General features: G+C 35.5%; 2 protein-coding genes across 6 annotated transcripts in view; one reads left to right on the top strand and one right to left on the bottom strand.

Annotated features, from left to right (window-relative positions):
• The window catches only part of LOC109418956 (mediator of RNA polymerase II transcription subunit 15), a 566,077-nt gene that overhangs the window by 102,741 nt on the left and 442,033 nt on the right, over nucleotides 1-21,303 (bottom strand). The window lies entirely within an intron of this gene.
• Nucleotides 4,779-21,303, top strand: part of LOC109418959 (uncharacterized) — a 44,495-nt gene continuing 27,970 nt past the window's right edge. Inside the window, exons 1-2 of one of the 2 annotated variants that reach the window (XM_019693180.3) lie at nucleotides 4,779-5,317; nucleotides 6,209-6,300. In XM_019693180.3, the coding sequence (XP_019548725.3) occupies nucleotides 5,158-5,317; nucleotides 6,209-6,300 (252 nt within the window). In that variant the 5' untranslated portion in view covers nucleotides 4,779-5,157. The remainder of the gene's footprint in view (nucleotides 5,318-6,208; nucleotides 6,301-21,303) is intronic. The other variant, XM_019693181.3, reaches the window with a different exon arrangement.

Raw genomic sequence — 21,303 nt, 5'->3', positions numbered from 1 at the left:
GCCGAGGGGAATACTGCAAAAAAAAAATTACTCAAGCAAACAGAAGTATTAATAACCCTACTTTACTGCATACATATCAGAAATTTATATAAAAAGTCGTACAGGAAGTACGACAGGGATTTGTCTAGGAATTTCTACTGATTTTTTCTACATTTTTTTCTAGAATTGATGAAAAATTACTCCAAGAATTTCCTTAGGATTTTCTCTAGCAATTTTTGCAGTGATTCCTATAAACAAGTTTCTATACAAAAAATATGCTACTTTGCAACAAAATAGAATGCCAAATAGTTCAAACATAAGAATATCAGGAATTCCTTCTGAAATTTCTCCCAAAATTCTTACAGGAATCTCTCCAGGAATTTATCCCGGAATTCCTACAGGAGCAATTCTTTAGACTTTTATTACTCCATAATTTTCTTGAAAATAACCCCATGAATTTCTTCAGAAATTTCTCCAAAATAATCTCCGGAAATTCCTCCTGCAAGTTTTTCAAAAATTCCTTCAGCAATTTTGCTGGAAATTCCACCAGGAATTCCTCCAAGAACTCCTCAAGGAATTGCTCCAGGATTTTTTTCCAGGAACTCCTCCAAATGTTCCTCCTGGAATTCATCCAGATATCAGTCAAGGTTTCATTTTCGAGGAATTGTCCTGAAATATCAACAGGAATTGCTTCACGAATATCTTCAGGAATTAATTTTAAAACTGCTTCGGGACTTTCTCTTAGAATTTTTCCGAAAATTTATCCAAGACTTTGCCAGAAATTTCTCCAAAATTTCAGGATAATCATCCAAGAATTCCTCCAGGAGCTCCTCCTAGTATTTCGTCAGACATTTGCTCCTGGATTTTTTACAGAAATTCTTCCACGAATTTCTCTGGGAATATCTCCAGGAATTTCTCCAAATATTTCTCCAGAAATAATTCCGGAAACTTTTTCGAAAATTTCTCCAGGATTTTCCAAGAATTTCTCCAGTAACTTCTACAGAAATTCTTCCAGGAATCGCTCCAAGAATTTCACTTGAATTTTTTTTCAAATTTCTTCACGAATTGCTCCAGAAAATCATCCAGTTATTCCTTCAGAAACTCGTTTTTAAATTACTAATTACTTTTTTTCGTAAAAAAAACCAAAAAAATTCTTTAAGAACTTTTTTAAGAATGTTCCTGGGAATTCCTCCTAAATTTCAAGAAATCTTCCAGGAACTTCTCTGGGAATTCTTCCAGGAATTACTTTAGATGTTCCTCCTAGATATGATTTTTTCAGAAATATTCTACGAATTTCTCCGGGAATTTCTTCCGGAAATTTCTTCAGGAATTTCTCTAGAAATTTATCCAGCAAATTCTCTAGGGATTCATTTAATAACTGCGATAACTTATTCTGGAATATCTCCAGGAATTCCCTCACAAATTGCTCCAGAAATTCATACAAGAATTCCTTCAGGAGATAATTTTAGAACTCCTTTGGAAATTTTTCTTGGAATCTCTCAAAAAAAAAACGGCAGGAGAAATTTCAGTAAATCATTCAGGAATTTATCCAGAAATTCCTCTTGGAATATCTCCAGACATTGTTGCAGGTTTGTTTTTTTTTTCAGAAATAATTTCAAGAATTTCTCCGGTAAATTCTCCAGGGACTCCTCCAAGTTTTTCCCTGGGAATTCATCCAGCAACTTTTTCAAAAATTCCTAAAGAAGTTTCGCTTCTAAAAATTTTTCCTGGAATTAATCCAAAAATTTGCCCAAAATTGCTCTAGAAATTCATTCAGTAATTTATTTAAGAATTCATCCAAGAATTACGAGAATTCATCCTAGAATATCTATAGGATATTCTCCACAAATTACTCCCAAAATTCAATCAGGAACTCCATCAGTAATTTTTTTTTTATTTCTTCCGGATTTTTTCCTTGATTTTCTCAAAAATTGCTATAGAAGTCGTTCAGTTTGGGAGAGACGAACCAGCCAAGGGCTGAAAGTCTCTTTAATAAAGACAAATCAATCAATCAATCAATCGTTCAGTTATTTCCCTAAGATATATCCTCTTAATTTCTCCAAGAATTTCTCCAAGAATTTCTCCGGGAATTCCTCTACAAATTTCTCCATAAATTTGTCTAAAAAATCCTGCAGGAATTTTTCCGGGAATTCTTCCAGTAATCCCTCCAGAAATTCACCCAGGAATTTCTCTTGGAATTCATCCAAGAATACACTAAATTCTTTTTTTACACGATCTTTTTTTACACGATTTTCTCGAAATTACGCGATGTGTTTTTGGGAAGATTCTTCTCTCCTGGTCGCAATTTACTTCCGATGGGGCTCAAATTTCTACCAGAGATCTCTCTTACCATCCTTGATACCCTGTCAAAATTTTAGGATGATCCGATAAAAAAAGTTTTGAAAACTTTTTTTACACGAATTTTTTTAACCCGGAACAAAAAATCGCGTAAAAACAGAATTTAGTGTAACGAGAATTCATCCTTGTATATCTACCGGAATTTCTCCACGAATCGCTCCAGAAATTCGAGCAGAAATTCCTTCAGAACTTAAGACTTTTTTTTTAAGACTCCTTCAGGATTTTTTCTTAGAATTTCTAAATAAAACCGTCTCTGGAAATTCCTTCAAGAATTTCTCTAGGATTTTTTTTTCTTGTACTGAAATCACTCCAGGAATTTTTCAGAAAGTCATCTTGGATTTCATCCAGGAATTACGAGAATTCATCCTGGAATATCTACAGGGATTTCACCATGAATTGCTCCAGACATTCTAACAGGAATTCATTCTAAAGCTCCTTCGGAAATTTTTCTTAGTATTTCTCAAAAAATCTACAAATTCCTCCTGAAATTTTTTTCCGGGAATTCCTCCAGCAACTTCTTTAAAATTTCATCTAGAGATTTCTTCGGAAATTCTTCCAAGAACTTCTCCAGGAATATCCAGGCAATCTTCCAGGAATCCCTCCTGGAATACCCTTTGGAATTTCTCCTGAAGTCCTTCCAGAAGTTTCTCTAGAAATTCATGTAGGATACTCTAGGAATCCATCCAGGAATCACTCAAAGAATTTCTTCAAGGATTTATCCTAGAGTGTATACAGGAATTTCTCTACGAAACGCTCCAGAAATTTATCCAGCAACTCCTTTTGGAATTTATCCTAGATATTTTCCAACATTCCTTTAAGATTTCCTTTAGGAACTTTGCAGGAGTTTTTTCTAGATTTCAGGAATCCATCCAGGAATTTCTTCAGTTTTTGTTTTCAGAAATACCTCCACGATTTTTTCCGGGAATTGTCCTGGGAATTTCTCCTAGTATTTCTCCGGGAATTCCTTCAACAACTTCTTCAAAAATTCCTCCCAAATATTCTACAGCAAATCTATCGGGAATTCCTCTAGTAATTTCAGCAAGAATTCTTTCAAGATATTTTCCAGGAATTCCTCCTGGAATTTCTCCCGTTATTCCTCCTGGAACTTCTACTGTAATTTCTTCAGGTCAATCTTCAGACATTGATACTAATTTTTTTCAGTAATACCTCCACAAATTCCGGAATTTCTTCAGAAATTTTATTATCATTTTATTAAAGATCCTCAGGAATTATTCCAATAATTTATCCGGGAATTCCGCCTGAAACTTTTCCATAAATTCTTTCAGAAATTCTACCAGGAATTCCTTCAGAAATCGCCTCCAGTAATTTTCCTATCAATTTATCAAGGAAATTATCTAGAAATTTATCTAGAAATAACGAGAATTCATCCTCGAACATTTATAGGTGTTTCTCCAGATTTTTTTTTGAGAATTTGTTTTAAAACTTCTCTGGAATTTTTTTCTTAAAATTTCTTCTACAATTTTTGTCGTAGTTCTTTCAGGAATTTCCACAGGAATTCCTTCTAGATTTCAGGAATTTATCCAGGAGTTTCTTCAGACATTGCTCCTGGATTTTTTTTTCAGAAATTACTCCAAGTATTTCTCCAGCAATTTGTTCAGCAACTTCTTCAATAATTCCATGAGAAATTCAACCAGGAGTTCCTGCAGTAATTTCACTTGAATTTTTTCTAGAAATTCTTCCACGAATTTCTATAGAAATTCCTTCTGGATTTTCTCTAGAAATTCAACCTGGATTTTCTCTAAAAACTCTTCTTTGAATTTCCTTGGTCATTTTTCTAAAAATTCCTCTAGGAATTTCTCCAGGAATCTTTCCATTTGTTGATGAATTCCTTTTGATATTTTTCAGAAATTTCCCAGAAATGCCTTCAGGAATTTAAGACATTGCTACTGGATTTTTTTGAGAAATACCTCCAATAATTTCTTCAGCAGTTACTTCAAGAATTTATCTGCAAATTCCTCCAGCAACTTTTTAAAAAAAATCCTCCAGGAATTCTACCAGAACTTTCCAAGAATTCTTTCAGGTATTCTTCCAGGAACTCCTCCTGAAATTTCTTCAAAAAAATATTTAGAATTTCTCAAACAATTCCTCCAGGAATTCCTCTAGGAACTTTTTCAAAAATCTTGGAAGAATTTCTCCATGAATTCTTCTAGAAATTCCTCCTGGAATGTATTACTAATGGCCGAATGTAGTCGAAAGAGTTTTTAAGAATTTCTCCCATGAAGCTTTTGCTCACAACCAACTTGAGAGCATGTCTGCTACTTCCGACTAGGTAATGTTAGTAAATAGGTATTGACTCAAATCACAAATATACGATATTGCATTGCGTTGCGAGCTTTTCATTTGGGCTGGTATTGCCCTTGTGTTGAAGTCTCTGTAAAGAACATTAGGTGGTGTATACCCAACTGAGAGAGTGAGAGCGAAAGCTTCCACGGCCCAAGCTCAGCGCCAACCTCCCATGCTCCTCCGACTGTTCGTTCAGTCGCTTCCAGACGATCATACGCGCGCGTTGCCATCGAAACGTTCAAACGTGATCGCGGTGTTCCGTTACCTGACGAGATTTGCGTGTGCGTGCCAGGCCAGCCAACCAGACCCTCTGCTGAAGTGGCAATCAAAACATTGCATCGGGGAAATTGGGTTTCTTATTCTTTTTTTTTTGGGACGGAAACGATTAGTGATTTCCGAAGACCCCTCCTCGGTTTCCGGTCATTGCGGGTCGCTGCAGGTGATCGTGTTGCGTCGTAGATTAGTCGTAGGCAGTGAGTTTCTAGACAGGTCAGAGTGATAAGATAGCGCAGTGAAATGTCCGAAGCGGTCGTCATGAATCGAGTTTTTCGGTACTTTATGAAGTTCCACGGGTACTTCATTGCCTTCTGTACCATCTTCTTTACGTCGGTGATCATCGTGTCGTCGTTTACCGGTCGCAGTATTCACGAGGAACCATTCGTGATCGAGGAGGAATGTGAGTGCTGCTTTTGTTTGTGATTGATCGGCGAGGTGTTCCGATCCCGAATGAAACGAGCTACACTGTGTTACAAATTCAGATGAAAAAAAAATGGAAATACTCTTGATGTGGCCTTCCGCGGATTGTAGGTCCAGCTGATCACTTTAGCAGTCCAACCTTCGACAATTTCTTGTATCCTCTTAATTTAGAGTTATTGCTGATGAAAGCGTACTTTAGATATATTAGCACTAACTACTTTCAATTACTGAATCACTTACATTTCGATTTTGAACCTCCTCTATTTATTAAAAGAATAAAAATGATTATTTTAGAAATATTGACTGATTTAGATAATCTATGTAGAAACATATTGCCTATATTGCCAATGTGGATAACTCGCGGGTTTCTAGCAAGACTGGGTGTCTGGGTTGAATTCCCGGTCTGTCCAGGATTTTTTCAAAGTTTTTTTTTTGTTTTTTTTTTTTGGCATATTTTTAAAACATCTATTTAAAGCTCGAAGTTTTAAAAGAGTCTGTTTGTCTTTAAAAATACAGAATGTTTTTTCTGTCTTTAGCATCCAAAGGAGCATTTTTAAAGTTTCAAATTGGTGAGATCGGTTCTACAATCTGATAAAGGTCAAACTCCAAGTATTTCCATAGTGTAACACCGTGTTATATCTGCGCAAAAGTGAAAAAAAATGTGCAACAACCAGATGTGATCGTGTAGTGAAATTTGCTGATTATGCTGTTTTCTCTTATTCCGATTTTCTCATTCCATGTGTGTGGCCGCCTAACCAACAACAACGGCGCTGGTGTGTATTTGTGTTCCACGTGATTTACGATACTCTACGGGGGCGACGATGTGTGTCATCAACAACACTATTGCAATTACGCTGCCTTATAAGCACAGTTGAAGCGGTGCAGCGGTACCCGATACTGATTCAGGTAGAATCCGCCCTATGGCTGTGTGCCTCTGTGATATTGGCCGTTGGCCTGTACAAGGTGAGTTACGGTTTCTACGCAGCGTTTAAGTCGGTTTCGCGCGGTGGTGCGGTGGTTGGTTCAGCTGTTTTCGGGATGGGATAATTGAAACCGGTTTTCCAGTCCTCTCTAGAGTGCCAACCAAGCCTATTACCAAAAACGCGATGTAGAAATTAAAATCCAATCTAAGAGAGAATTATTAGTCTGAATAGAATTTAACGACCAACCAATCAGCCATCGGCTAAACCTCAACCGGGCAACGCAAAACCATTAAAGCGAGCTCAAATTTTACCATTATGCTGATTCGAATTGTCCGAGCCGAGTCGGAAAACGTAAACAGGAAATACGAAAGGTGGACGTAAACAAAACATATCGTGGATAAACACGTCTGAACCTATTTTTTTCTTATTAGCTGACTATGGGTCAACTTGGGTGTTGATTTGCACAAGCCGCTGAAACGAGTTGAAAGCAAAACGCTTTAGAGGTTTTATTGGGTTATTGGTTTCAATGAATGGTTTTCAGTGCCGTTTGAAAATATTTATTAATAAATGTGACATATGATCAAAAAAGTATGATTTTCAAATAACTCAACGGACATATATACAGATTGACAAATTTGGTGAAAATTTGGGAAAAAAAATCCATAACCCAAGTGAGATTTTAACGACCATACTGACACTATTGAAAGAGGGAATAGGTCTGCAACAGGGTTACGTTTCGTATAAAATAATAAAATTTTCCATACAGTTTTTTTAATCAATCCTGGCAAAAACCTCTGAGAGAATTCCGGAAGGAATCCCTGCTGGAATCCAGGGATAAATATCTGGATGAATCCTGAGAGGAATCATGACAGGATGCTCGGCAGGAATCCCTGAAAGAATCATTAAAGAAACCCCGGAAGGAATTAGTGACTAAACGCTGGGAGAAATCCTTGAAAAAATTCCAGAAAGAATCTTTTAAATAATACCAGCAGGAATCCCAGCACTTTACTCAAAAGAACTCCCATTGGATTCTTTAAATATATTCTTCCAGAAATCTTTGAAAGAATACCAGGAGGAATCCGTGAAGTAATCCCTGAACGAGTTCCATCTAGAATTTCTGGAAGAATCTTTTCAAGATTTTCTAAATCAATCCCTGAAGTTATTCCCGAACTTTGGGAATATTTCTTGGATTTCAATATTATATCCTCAGTCAAAACAAGATAGGATATAAGAATGAAAGCCAAAAAATATTCTCCAAATTAGCATCACAGTCGGTCCCATTATTCCTGAAGGAATCCTATAAAGAATACCTGATGGAATCCTTAGAGGAATCATGACAGAAATGTTAGCTGGAAGATAAGCAGGAGTTCCAGAAGAAATCATAGAGCACATCCCAGAAGGAATTATTGAAGAAATCCCTGAAAAAAAAAATCAGGAAGAATTTTTGAAGGAATCCCATCAGAAATGCCGGGACGAATTCCTAAAGTATCCAGGATTGCCTGTAGAAATCTTCGCAGACATCTATATTATTTCATATTTCTTTTCGGAAGGAATCCCTTAAGGCAGGAATTCTCAAACTTTTTCAGCTTGCGACCCACTTTTGATTTTCAGTGAATTTGGCGACCCACCAGCACAAAAATTTATAAAATAAGTCATTTTTGGCAAATTTTCAAACTGCCTTTTAAATAAATACATTTTATCACTTTCATAGGTCGTGATAAAATTACGTTACGTAGCTCTCACTTAAAAAAAAAGTTGTTTATTTATAATGTTTTTTTTTTTGGAGAAATCTAAGAAAGGTAATTTTATGCATCTGCAGAACTTTGAAATCAACTTTAAAATTGAATGTCGATTGAAAATGCTAGGGATATTCACAGCGAGTGGGTAAACATCAAGTAGTTTTTAAAATAATAGTACAGCTGGATGGTCAGATGAGTCCTCTTGAAAATTTTATTGATATCTCCCATACACAGTACACACTTATTTTAATTCCATTTTTATTGAAATCACTGTTCAGCTGTTCCGGTCAATTTCAGATTATCGACATTTATCTGAATTTCACAGAAGTTAAGCTTTTCAAGGTTTCTTGTCGTAGTTTGGTAATTTTTTTTTTTGCTGATTTTTGATACTTCTTTTTTTAATATTTTAACTGCTAAAACTGGCGTGTAAGTCTAACAGAAAATGCTTACTGCAAGCAACAACTTGAACTCAATTTCTTTCCAGAACAAAAATACATTTTACCCTAATTTTAAAACTTCCGATTGAAAACTCATAGTTTTAGAATCGATTTCAGAACGCAGACAGTAGTTTTAATATTCAATATACTCCAGACAAGACTTATAATACAAAATTTTCGATAAAATTAAGTAGAAATCGAAATTCTGGAAATAACTCTTCTAGAAATGGATTCTCCAAGGGAGCATTTAAAAAAAATGAAAAATAGCTAGCAATAACATTCGACATAAGTTAATAAAGACTTCGCGACCCACCAAAAATCAGACCGCGACCCACCAGTGGGTCGCGACCCATAGTTTGAGAAACGCTGCCTTAAGGAATCGGAGCAGAAATGACGAATAGAATATTTAAAACAATCCTTTTGGAATTTTCTAAAACATTTCCTGCAAAAATCCCTGAAGAGATGTCAGGTGCAATCCCTACCAGAATTCCGGAAGGAACATCTATAGAAATCCTGGGAAGATACTTCGGAGGAATATCATTGGGAATGCCTGAAGAAATTCCGGGAAGAATACCTGAAGGTATCCCGAGAAAATCTCATCTAATCTTATCTCATTTTTTCACAACCCTCTACCCTACTCTACCTTACACTCTACCCCACAACCTACTCTACCTTACACTCTACACTAACCCTCTATCCTATGCGTTATCACAGTGCTCTTTTCAGGACGCTATGTGAACCCATTGTGGTACGCTTATGCGTGTACGACGATCCTATTCCCTCCCCGAGCAAAGGCGGATATTAAAATGATAACAAGTTCTGTTACCTGGTTATCATTCGTTTGATAATTGAGTTTGTTATCATTTAGGTTGAATTAAGAGCCAACATAACACTAATGATAACTCAAATTTACTCCAGCAATACCAAAATGATAAGAAATTGAGTTATCATTGAGTTCAAGTTGATAACTAATTGTGTTATACAATATTTTATTCAATATAACATTTAGTTATCAACATGAAAAAATACAGCTGATTGACAACACGGTTTGTTATCATTTAGTTATCACTCAGAGCTATTTTATCGACCAAAATAGTAAAAATCTACTTTACCGACATATTTAGCAGCAGAAAAAAGTTTCTTATAATTATAACCCATGTTTTCAACTATAGCGCCCAGTGGGTCTCGAACCCTGATCGAGTGATTATCGGTCGCAGCCAATAGCCTCTATACCAACGGGACTCAGCACGCAGAACTCGATGTACACAGCGCAACGAGTAACTTTCACGCAGCGACCGAAAAGACAAAAGAATTTTCACGCAGATTTGTGTAACACCGGATCAACACAAAAAATGTGCTGATCCGGTGTTACACAAATCTGCGTGAAAATTCTTTTGTCTTTTTGCTCGCTGCGTGAAAGTTACTCGTGCGCTGTGTTGTTTCATTTAAGGGTGTGGACTCAGTGAGAGGGAGAGTAGTTGTAGGCTACGCTTTCGTACTGCAGTCGCATTGAGGATGGAAAGCGGAATCTATTTTTAGATTAGCGGTCCACTCAGTTCTGGGAAGGCTTATTATTATTGGCTCTTTATTATGGGGATTTTCAGCCCGAGGCTGGTTCATCCCCGTTGGGAAAGCTTTGAAATGTGCGTTTGGAAACTGATAACATATTTTGTTATCATTTAGTATTTTTATGTTATCGCGATAGACCAAAATTATTGATAACTTAAATTGTTATCATCTGATTATCATCAATTGGAAAAAATAATAATACCAATAACATAGTTTATTATCAAAGTGATATCACCTAGTTATCCGCCGTTGCTCGAGTTACATGTCCTTTCCCCTGTTCCATCCTTTTTTTCCTTCCCTTCTCCCTCAGGTAAATAATGAATAGGTTCGTGTTCATGGCGATGGCACAAATTTCCCAAATGGAGGAGAACGTGCCTCTGGAGCTGACCTGCTGATATCTGATAACCCTCTATCCTAAAATCTATTATATGTCGTTTTCGTTTTTGTGGCAGTGCTACACCGGTGCAGCACTTTTGTACCTAAAATGGTCTTTTTTTTATTTTTGTGCTACACCGAAGTAACACTTTCTCTGCATCGCGCTGCACTAGCACTAAAAAATCTAGGGTGTACCATGTCCACCAATCAACGTTCGGCAAGTAGTCAATATTTTGGTTTTTATTCATGCACACCAACGCATCTGCACCGAAAATGTTCGTTTTTTCAGTGAACATTATAGCACGAAACGGTGTAGCACCACCGCAAAAACGAAAACGACATTACTATCTTCCCTACTCTCTACCCAAATCCTCTACTCTGACTTTCTACCCTACCCTTTACCGTTTACCCTACCGTGTATCCTACCATACACTTTAACCCTCTACCCTACCCCTACTCTAATCCTCTAACTTATCATCTTCCTTGCCTTTCAACTAACCATCTGCCCTACTATCTGCTATATCCTTCACCCAAACCCTTTACCCGACCTCTGCCCTTCCGTCTACCCTATCCTCTATCTTACCGTCTACCCTTCTACTCATCGAGCCCGACCGACAGATACCCATATTGCATGGTATCATAACTCAAACCACCATTTCGTGGCCGCCATCTTGGATTATGGTCCACCATCTTGAATATCGAAATATCGATTTTTGACTTCTTCTAATCAAGCCCGATTGATAGATACTTATATTGTATAGTATCCGAAGCAGCATTGACATTAAATAGCATACACTCTGGAGTTTTGGCCGCCATCTTAGAACCCAAGCCGTCATCTTGTATTCCAATGCCCATATAACCACCTCCACAACCTTAGGAATGTGTATTTATGCCAAATTTGTTTGGAATTGGCTAAAGAATTCCAGAGGCATTTCGGGGAAATAAATGTATTTTGCATTGGAAATGAAACTCATCGATTGTCACAATATGTAATCTTTTCAGCATCGTTTATGCTACCTAGTGAACACGCCACAAATTATGCTGTCCACTAGAAACACGGTATGGATGTAACGAACAACTTCTCAGAAGAGAGTATTCTACAATTGGCTTCTTTGGTGGTGTTGAGATAATTTAATATTCTGAATCTGCAAGCCAAACTGAGCCGAAATCCAAAAGTTTATGAATTTTGGTGCCCGCCAGTTTAAAGTCTGCATGGGAGTGATTTGTCGAATCATCCCTCGTCGCATTGTGTACTGGGCGGAGCTGTCAGGCAGTTGCCTAGCTGTCAAAAGGTGATTACAAAAAATCTCTTTGACATTGATTTCAAGTACCAAAGTAAAGTTCTAAAAATCTAGAAAAAGTCATAGTGGCACAGAAAAAGGTGCTCTTTCGTATAAGATAATAAAATCAATACATTTTCCAAAATTTAAAAACCCTATATTGCCTAGTTTTGGGGATATTGACGCCAAAAAGGACTGTCCTATAAATAGGACGCTGGGTGGATATGGGTGACCTAGTAATTCAAGCACATGGATTGGTTTACCAAAAAAAATGTCTCGTTAACATATTCTTAGCTATGCCTTTTAATACCATGCCTATAGTGTGATTAACGAATTAAATTCGCGAGTGTCAGCTTTCCCAGTGCTCATCATCTTCCCGGGCAATTGAGAAATGATATTGAAAATAATGAATTCATTTGGTACGCTCGGTTCCGAAACAACAGAATCAGAGAGCCAACGAACTGCCATCGCTTGTTGATTTTTCAACCGAGCGTGAGTGTAGAATTAGCAACTAGTTAAAATAGGGGAATTGGGGGTAATATGAACACCCTAAGCGTTTGTGGTCGTTTCCAATAGAAATATGACAAAATCTTTATTTTTCACCCCGTAACATCGTAGAAGGCAATATATTCAAAGAGTTCTGGAAGAAAATATTAATAAAAAATACAGTTTTCTTACATTATTTTCGATTACAAAACGTGCAAGAAAACAGAGTCATGAAAAATAGTGTGGGTAAAATGAACATTCGATGGGGGTAAAATGAACATGTCTTCAAAAACAAATTTAAATGTATAATTTCGATATATTCAAGTGTAGGCCAACAAATTTAATAAAAACTTTATATGCTACACTTTTAAAACTTTTGATATATAATTTGGAATGTACTGGAATAATTATTTGTAAAAAATGTACTAAAACAAGCGATTTTTCGGATAAAAATCTTATTTTATAAGCACAAAATACTTTTTTTCTTAACTTTTTGCACTAGTTGTGTCAAAATATGTGCTATAGATATCAATATACCGAGTTTGCACAAAATTTTATAAAAAATGGGTTAAGTTTGAACCAGCTGTTCATTTTACCCCCAAGTCGTTCTGGTTTGAAAGTTGTTCTAAAAATTGTATAGAAAGCGTAACCTATTTTTTTTCAGCTGAATATTATCTTTTGGAAGTACATTATTGGAATATGGGATCACACATGTCATAATTTGCGAAAAATATACGAATTGACCTTAATTCAGATAAGCTCAATTTTACATCAGAGCATATTTTTTGTGTGGTTTTTGATATTTTCGTCATAATCAAGTGGTTTATTCAATTTTCAAGTTCTAGATCAGCAGAAGTATAATGTTTTACATTATCACACAGCATCCAATCGTTAAAACATGCAGAAATACGCTAATTATTGTAAAACAACACCCTGTTCATTTTACCCACAATTCCCCTACACATAAATAAAAACAAAAAAAAAATTTCAACCGAGCGGAAAGATAAATAGATGATACATGATAAGATACAACAAATAATGCCCATTTTTTGGCCGTGGTATTCCGAAAGGTTTGAGCAATTTTTATATGCGAGCTTTTTGTTCAAACCACAAAGCGTTGAAAAATTCCTCTTTTGTAGAAGGCCATCGTCTAGTCATTTCTCGTGCTAGTGCTAGTGATAAGATGAACAAGACCAAATGCAGTGTTTATTCATGGTCAGTTCATTTGGTGTTGACTCTGATGCAGACGAAGGTAAAGCAAATAACAAAGTAGATGAGCTCACAATCCATTGTCCATACATGAGCATATAAGACTAAATTCCCAAGTTTTTGTGTATGGTTTATTGCTTGTTCTTCAACCTATAGGATCAACGTTATATGAAAACATTATTGCTATAGGGGATTTTTTTTTTATTACCGTACAATTTGGGCCAAAGGGTCGCGGATTTTCATGAAACTTTTTTCCACAGGCAGAGCTCATGGATATATGAACAAAAAAAAAAATGAGAAAAATTCAGAGTCGCCCTGACACTACTTACTTTAAAAAATCAACTCAATAACGAAGCATCGTAGAAAAAAGTTTTCTTTTAGAAAATGAAAGCAAATTTTCTCATTAATCCAAAAAAATATGCCCTGGAAAAAGTTTTCCACAAGCCGGAAAAATATGGCCGAACTCGTGGAAAATTTAAAAAAAAATTGAGAAGGTCATTCTGGGGTACTTATTAAGCATGTGTCTCCCATTTTCATCCAATGAAAAACAAAGGATTGAAGCGTTGTTTGTTTTTTTTTTTCTTATTTTTGTATTTTTTGTTATGAGTTAACACGCATAAAAACAAAAAGAACGGAATGAATCGGTGCCGTAATCGCTTGCTTTCGAATAGGATGAATATGGGAGCGTTAGATTACTGATGATCTGTAAAATGTTTTCTACAAAATTTCCCACCGTTGAGAAAATTCATAAAGAAAAGCCGAAAAAACTATGCCCGAACTCGCGGAAAATTTTCAAAAAAATATTTTTGAGAAGGTGATAAGGCTTACAATTTGATCGCTGAAATTTTTGTGGAAAACTTATTCCAGTTCATATTTTTTTTATTTCTGAGAAAATTTGCTTTCATTTTAATTAAAAGGCTTTGTTTTTACGATGCTTCGTTCTTGAGTTATGTTTTTTTTTTTTTTCAAAAAAGGCTTGTTGAGGCCTATAGCAAGCTGCCGGGGTGATTCATGCCGCACCCGCCGGCGGAGATCATGCCTCATGCCGAGGCGTTCAAGAAATATACCGAATCACCAAAATTGCATCATCCGAGACACTGCTGTATTATCAGTATTTTCGATATTGTTTATCTTTGCATTGTCCTTCCACTTTTTGTCAGATACCAACAATTCTATACCTTCTTTATAATCAGTAGAACATTATTGTATACAACAATACGATACTATAATAGTCTTAGATGCTCGATAGGGGAGAGTGAACTATAAATAGGACAACCCGTTATGTTCAGAGTTCAGTTAGAAATATACTTTTGCAGAAAAACATCTCCGTGTAATTAATATCCCTTCGGAACGCATCCGCGGGAACAAGGCTTATATGGCACATTTGGACATTTTTCAACAAAATTAGCCATAACTCAAAAACAAAAAAAATTGCATTCCAAAAATTTCAGGGATTAAAACATATAAAACTACCTTCTCAAAAAAATTTTTTTTTTTAATTTTCCACAAGTTCGGGCATGGTTTTAACTGCATTTCTTTACAAATTTTCTGAACTGTGGAAAATTTTGTAGAAAACTTATTCCAGTTCATATTCTTTTTTGGAATTCTGAGAAAATTTTCTTTCATTTTCTAAAAGAAATTTTTTTTTCAACGATGCTTGCGTTCTTGAGTTATGATATTTCAAAGTAAGTAGTGTCAGGGGAAAACAAAAACTTTCCACCTGCTTTTTTATTTGTTCATATATCCATGAGCCCTGCCTGTGGAAAAAAATTAATGAAAATCTGAGAAACCTTCCCCCCCCCCTATACATGTAAGAATATTTTCCATTTTAATACAAAAATATTATTTATTTTTTCCCATCCTATGAGTATAAGAAAATCATCGCCTGTTTGATTCATGTTTCTGCGCCCACTCGTGTGAGGAAACATTGTGATATTTTTAAAATTGTTTGCTTCCTCACATTGTAAGTAAAATATGCTTTTCCAGCATTAGGAAAAATATTATTCCGCCTTCTTTAATATAATTAAATGTTTTTGAACTATTCTGCGCCCTCACAAACATTGAGTAATGATTTATGTGAATATTACAATAACATACGTTGAAAAATATCCTTTATATTGCACATTGCTCCTACTTAATATAAAAAATGTCGCCTTTTTGTTTATTATGAATATTCCGCCCCCTCATATGTGCAAATAAAATCTGTGATATTAGGACTACTCCCAGGGATTGCATAGAAAATTCCTCCAAATAATAAAATTTTGCCAGTTTTTCTTCCGTCCTGCGAGGTCTTCTGAATATTAAATTCCAATTATTTCTTTGGGAATTACTCCAGGGAATCCTTCAAAAATTTCTTTAAGGATTCCTCCAGGAGTACCTGTACAAGTACAGGTCAGACTCGATTATCCGGGGATTCAATTAACCGGGGGCCTGATTATCCGGGGCTCGATTATCCGAGGAAAAGTTTCTTTTTGCTTTGTTTAAACATTTTTAGATTAAAATATGTAAAAAAAATGTGATACACATCAAATACAACATCTCTAAATATGATTTAGCCTATTTCAAAATTGATTTTAATTTTTTCACATTTTTCAGCTATTATTTCATTTTCAAAAACATGGTTTTAACAATACCATTTGAGTTTAGGCACTACAACGTAATGTTTGTTAGCTTAACCATAGAAGCGAACAGTTTTTGATTGATGAACATCAAAAATAAAAGAAAAGAAGCATGGCTCGATTATCCGGGTTGGTAATTTTGGAGTCACCCGGATAATCAAGTCCGACCTGTACTATTTTAATAAATCTATCAGGAAATCATTTAAAACTTTCATCGGAAATTTCATTAGATATTCCTGCAATAACTCGATGGTTTATTTTAGATAGTTTTATAGGATTGCTTCAGAGATTCTTCCGTGAATGTCGTCAGAAATCTGTTAGGAATTTCTTTCAAAATACTTCGAGAGACGCCTCTAGAAATTTTATTTAAGGACACTTATTTAGAAAACTATCCCCGGATTGTCGAAAAGTTCATAAATTGATTTTTTTCAGAAAATTCTTCAGAGATTTCTTCAGAGATTTCTTAAGAAATTCTTCCAATGATTCCTTAAGGAAGTCTTCCATTAAATCTTGAGAAATTCTGTCATGGATTCCTTCTCAGATTTCTCTGAGTATGCCTTTTAAAAATTCTTCCAGCGGTTCCTTTAGAAAATCTATAGATTTATTTATAAATTCTTCTGAAGTTTGCTGAAGATTCATCGAGGAGCTAAAGAACTCTTTTATTAATCCTTCCATGGATTCCTTACGAAATTGTTTCATGGATTCTTTTATGAAATCCCCCAGGAATTTCCTTCAAAAAATCTTACATGGTCGGTCATCCTTAGATTGCTACAGAAATTCCTCCATGGATTCTCTTAGAAATCTTACCTGATTTTATATTAGAAAATCATCCGCGTATTCCTTCAAAATTTGTTCCAGCGATTTCATCAGAAAATTAAAAGGTAAAAAATTTCTCATTACGTCGAGGACCTGGGATCGAATTTCACTTCCGACAAACTCACAAAATATGAATCTTTCCTTCACAAGGCAAGTAATGTGTAGGTCCCGAGATGAACTAGGCTTGGGTTAAAAAGCTAGTTCACAAGAAATTTCTTTGGGACACCTTTGGAAATTCCTTCAAGAATTCTTTCAGGAATTCCATAAGATAATCTAGGGATTTCTTAAGTGATTTTCCAGGGATTTCTTCAGAAATTTTTCTTTAGAAAATCTTTAATGGGTTTCTTTCAAAATTACACCGTGAATATCTTCAGAAATTACTCCAGGAATTCGTTCACAAAATTTTCCAATATTTTTTCTTCTAAAACTCTTCCCGGGAATCATTAATAAATTCTTCAGATATGCCTTAACAGTTATGTGGCCGACAGGGTACCCGGGTACTCAGCACCCATTTCAAAAGCACGGTGTGGAAAAAAGCAAAAAGTTTGTCTGGTACATGACGGATAGTAATTTCTTCAGAAATTTCTCAAAGAATTTCCTCAAATAGAAGTTTTTCTTCATAAGTTCTTCTAGGGTATCCTTTAGAAAATCCTTCTGAAAGAATCACAATTTTCTCCAAAGGTTTTTTTATTTTTACAATATTGAGATTTTTAGCTCTAGGTGGGTTCATCTCTGCATTCAGAAGTTCTTACAAAGATTTCAGAAATTCATTCAGCCAGCGATTTTTTTTTCAGAAAATATTTCGGTGATACTTTTAAAATTCGTACAGCTAGTTTTCACGAAATACCTCCAAAGTTTGCGGGAATTTCCTCAAGGATTCCATAGGTAATATCCGCACAAACTTGATTGATTGATTTATCTTTATTTGAGAGACTTTCAGCCCTTGGCTGGTTCGTCTCTCCGCAGAAACTTCCACAGGACTTTTAAACCGTGAGCGGACGCGTCGTGTACAGAGTACACGCCCCATAAAGAAAAAAAAAACACGCTTGGGATACACAGAGTGAGCGTGGTGACGCTAAGGGCACTCGAAGACGCGACTGCTCGTAGGTTAACTACTTCAGGAACTTCAGAAAATCCAACAAGGATTCCTCCAGAGATTCTTGTAATATTACTTTCAGCAACTCTATCATAAATTCCATTAGGGATTCTTGCATAATTCATATGTCGTTTTGATTTTTGATTCAGTTACAACCTGGGTTGGAACTGGACCAGATCACAGTTGCAACATCAACCCGACTCAGGTTCGCTTGTATTGAAATTTGTTTGATGTTTGTTTGTTTACACTTTTCCGCCGATCCAGTTCCAACCCTGGTTCAAAAACGAATTCGACAATAGACAGATTCTTTCAAGAGTTGAGTTCCAGTAGTATTCCTCCGTATGTTTCCCCAAAAGTTCCTCCGGCATTTCCTTCAAGGATACCTCTAGAAATTTTCCATGGATTCAAAAATTTCTCAAGAAATATTTCTTAGGATATTCTTTAGTAACACAGCGCAACATTTTTTTTGTCTCAATAGCAAACTTATGTGTCTCCGAAGGATTTGGGCCGCTGAATCCGAATCCGGGCTCAGATTTGCTCTAACACGTCACAATTTTGAGCTATACCTCAATTTATAGGGCAAAATATGCGATTTTGGGCTTTTTTGACTGCAAACCATTATGCAAGGAAATATTTTTGTTAAGCAATCAAAAGGTTAATTGGTCAATAAACATATAAATTAACGACTCATGCAAAATATTTCGTTTTACCTAATCAAATTTAATAGATTTAAGCATTTTATGTTAGTATGAAAACTTGCATGCAACTTTCGGAGGGTTACTTGTATGGGAAATATCGTACCTAACATAAATCGCTTAAAACTATCAAATTCGATTTGGTAAAACGAAATATTTTGCATAAGTCGTTAATTTAAATGTTTATTGGCCAATTAACCTTTTGATTGCTCGCATATTTTGCCCTATATATTGAGGTATAGCTCAAAATTGTGACGTGTTAGAGCAAATCTGAGCCCGGATTCGGATTCAGCGGCCCAAAATCCTTCGGAGACACATAAGTTTGCTCTTGAGACAGACAAAAAGTTATTTTTTGTTACGCTGTGTAATCAATCCCATTGGAAATTTTTCAAGAGATTTTCCGAATTCCTCCCGATTTTTTTTTAAAGAAAATCCTCCAGGTACTCTATTGAAGGATTTCTTCAGGAACTCTTCAAAAGTTTCTCAATATTTTTTTTCTTGAAGTTTCACCAAGCTTTTTTCAAGAAGTTTCCCTGGTATTCTTCCAGGATTTTTTTTTCGGTAATTCCTTCAGGAATTTCTCTACGATTATTTATTTCAAAGATATTTACACGAATTAGACTGGAGAATCTTCAAAAAATCTCTCATGGATTTTCATAGTAATTCCTCCATGGATTTTTATTGAAAATTTTCGAGTATTTTCAGGAAAAGTATCTCCAGGGAAACTCCAAGTGTGGAAAACTGACACTGAGGAAGATTACAAATTGTAGTCGAAATACGCGTATCTGTCACAGCAATTAGTTCTCTACTACAATATGACGTAAGGTACGTGCAATCCTAGAACATATTGCGTAAACCGATTTGCTCGAAAGAACTCTGCAATTCTTGACACCAAATTTCACGGGGATCACATCTTCTTCTTCTTTTTCTTGACGTTACATCCCACTGGAGCAAAGCCTGCTTCTCAGCACAGTGTTCTAGCAGCACTTCCACAGTTTTTAAGTGAGAGCTTCCTCTGCCAATGCACTAAGGGGATTCAGGAGGCCAAAAATCGAAAATTGACTTTATTCAATTTGAAATTTACCTTCGGTACTGGAAAGTAGACCACTTGGACCAGTAAACCCTAGAATATTAGTTTGCTAATCCCTATATTTATCGAGATATTGGTAGCAGAATAAGACCATTGCCAATTTTTGGTAAAACGAATGGAATGTTCAACTTTACATATCTTTGGCTCAAATGAAAAATGTCATACTTTTAAAGTAGTTTCTAAAAGCTTGCTTATAAAGCTTCCGAATGACGTATCAGACGTAGAAATATTGATTGTAAAACTATTAAATGATACCTCATTAAAAAAATCAAATTTTTTCCATACAGACCGTTCCATACAAAAAAAGTTTCGCAAAGTTTCGCTTCGGGACTACTTCTATGTCTTTGTTTAGGACCCCGGGAGACATTGAAATCAAATTTGGCTGCTACTAGCTGCTATTCTGCAATACCAATCAAGTTGTCGGCGATGATTGAGATATTGCTGTATAAAATCACCCTATTGGCCATTAAATACCTCTGAGGAAACATTTGGTCGTCATGGCTGCTTTTCTCGGTAGATCAATCACAAAGCAGTCTAAATCAGATCTGGGATCTCTTAGCGAATCGTGGTTTTACGAATTGGAATACATTTTGTAAATTGGAACAGAAATCCATAAACGCCTAAAAGTATGCAATGCCCTTATAATTTCATACTGTTTGAAACTGTTGTGTTAAAACAACCTGTTCAACATGTTTTTCATATTTTTCAGGCATAAACCCTACGAATAGGAGCAAGACATTATGAAATTGACGCGAAAATATTTTTGGCCACCTGTTTGTATGGAGCCGCCCCATAGTGCAATGACCATGTGTATATCGTGTAGCAGGTACGAATATACTCTATGCCCATGCAAGTCAAGAAAGTTCGCTGTACGAAACGGGGACAGGATCGACCGGTAGTTGAACCCGCCTCTCTCAGCATGGTCATGCTAAATAACTGCGCCTTTTCCGCTGTGAGGAATCGTATGCTTTTTAATAATATTATATCCATCTATAAGATTTAAAATTCATTCGAAGAAGGTTCTATATAAAACAAAGCACATTCTTTGGCGTAAAAAATCATATTTTATGAAAAATTATCCATGAAAAATATCAAAATCCAAATATTTTGACAACAATTAGAAAATTTTTTTGTCTAATAAAAATCAGTAACCCAAATAGGGTTCAAGGAAAAATGTAAATGTGTAGGGATTGTCAAACATTAAAATCAGAAAAATCGATAATCATAATTCACAAAATCGCCAAAGAGTCACTGATAAAACATGTTAAGATTAGTTTTAGATGACGAAAAATTACAAGTAGATCAAAATCATAAAATTTGGATATTGGAGGGATTAAAACTTTAAAGAATCCTTCAGATTTTTTTCTTAAATTTGGGAATTTATAAGAAAAACTAATTTTATTCATACGATTTTCCAATAAGCTCAATTGTTTGATTTCTTGAATTTAGTTTTTGAAATTTCTTCTGGATCAGCATAATTTTCAAAAATTTCATTTCAGATTCTTTTTGGGATTAATCTGTTAGTTTCATACAAAATTCTACGCACTACTACTTCTCTTTTTTAATTTTTGACATAACGTCAACTGGATTTACTTTTCAGAATTATTTACCAAAGTTTTGTCATTTTCCTGGT

This window comes from Aedes albopictus, chromosome 2 (genome assembly GCF_035046485.1).
Source record: "Aedes albopictus strain Foshan chromosome 2, AalbF5, whole genome shotgun sequence".
Lineage (NCBI taxonomy): Eukaryota > Metazoa > Arthropoda > Insecta > Diptera > Culicidae > Aedes > Aedes albopictus.
This window is presented reverse-complemented; position numbering and strand designations above follow the sequence as displayed.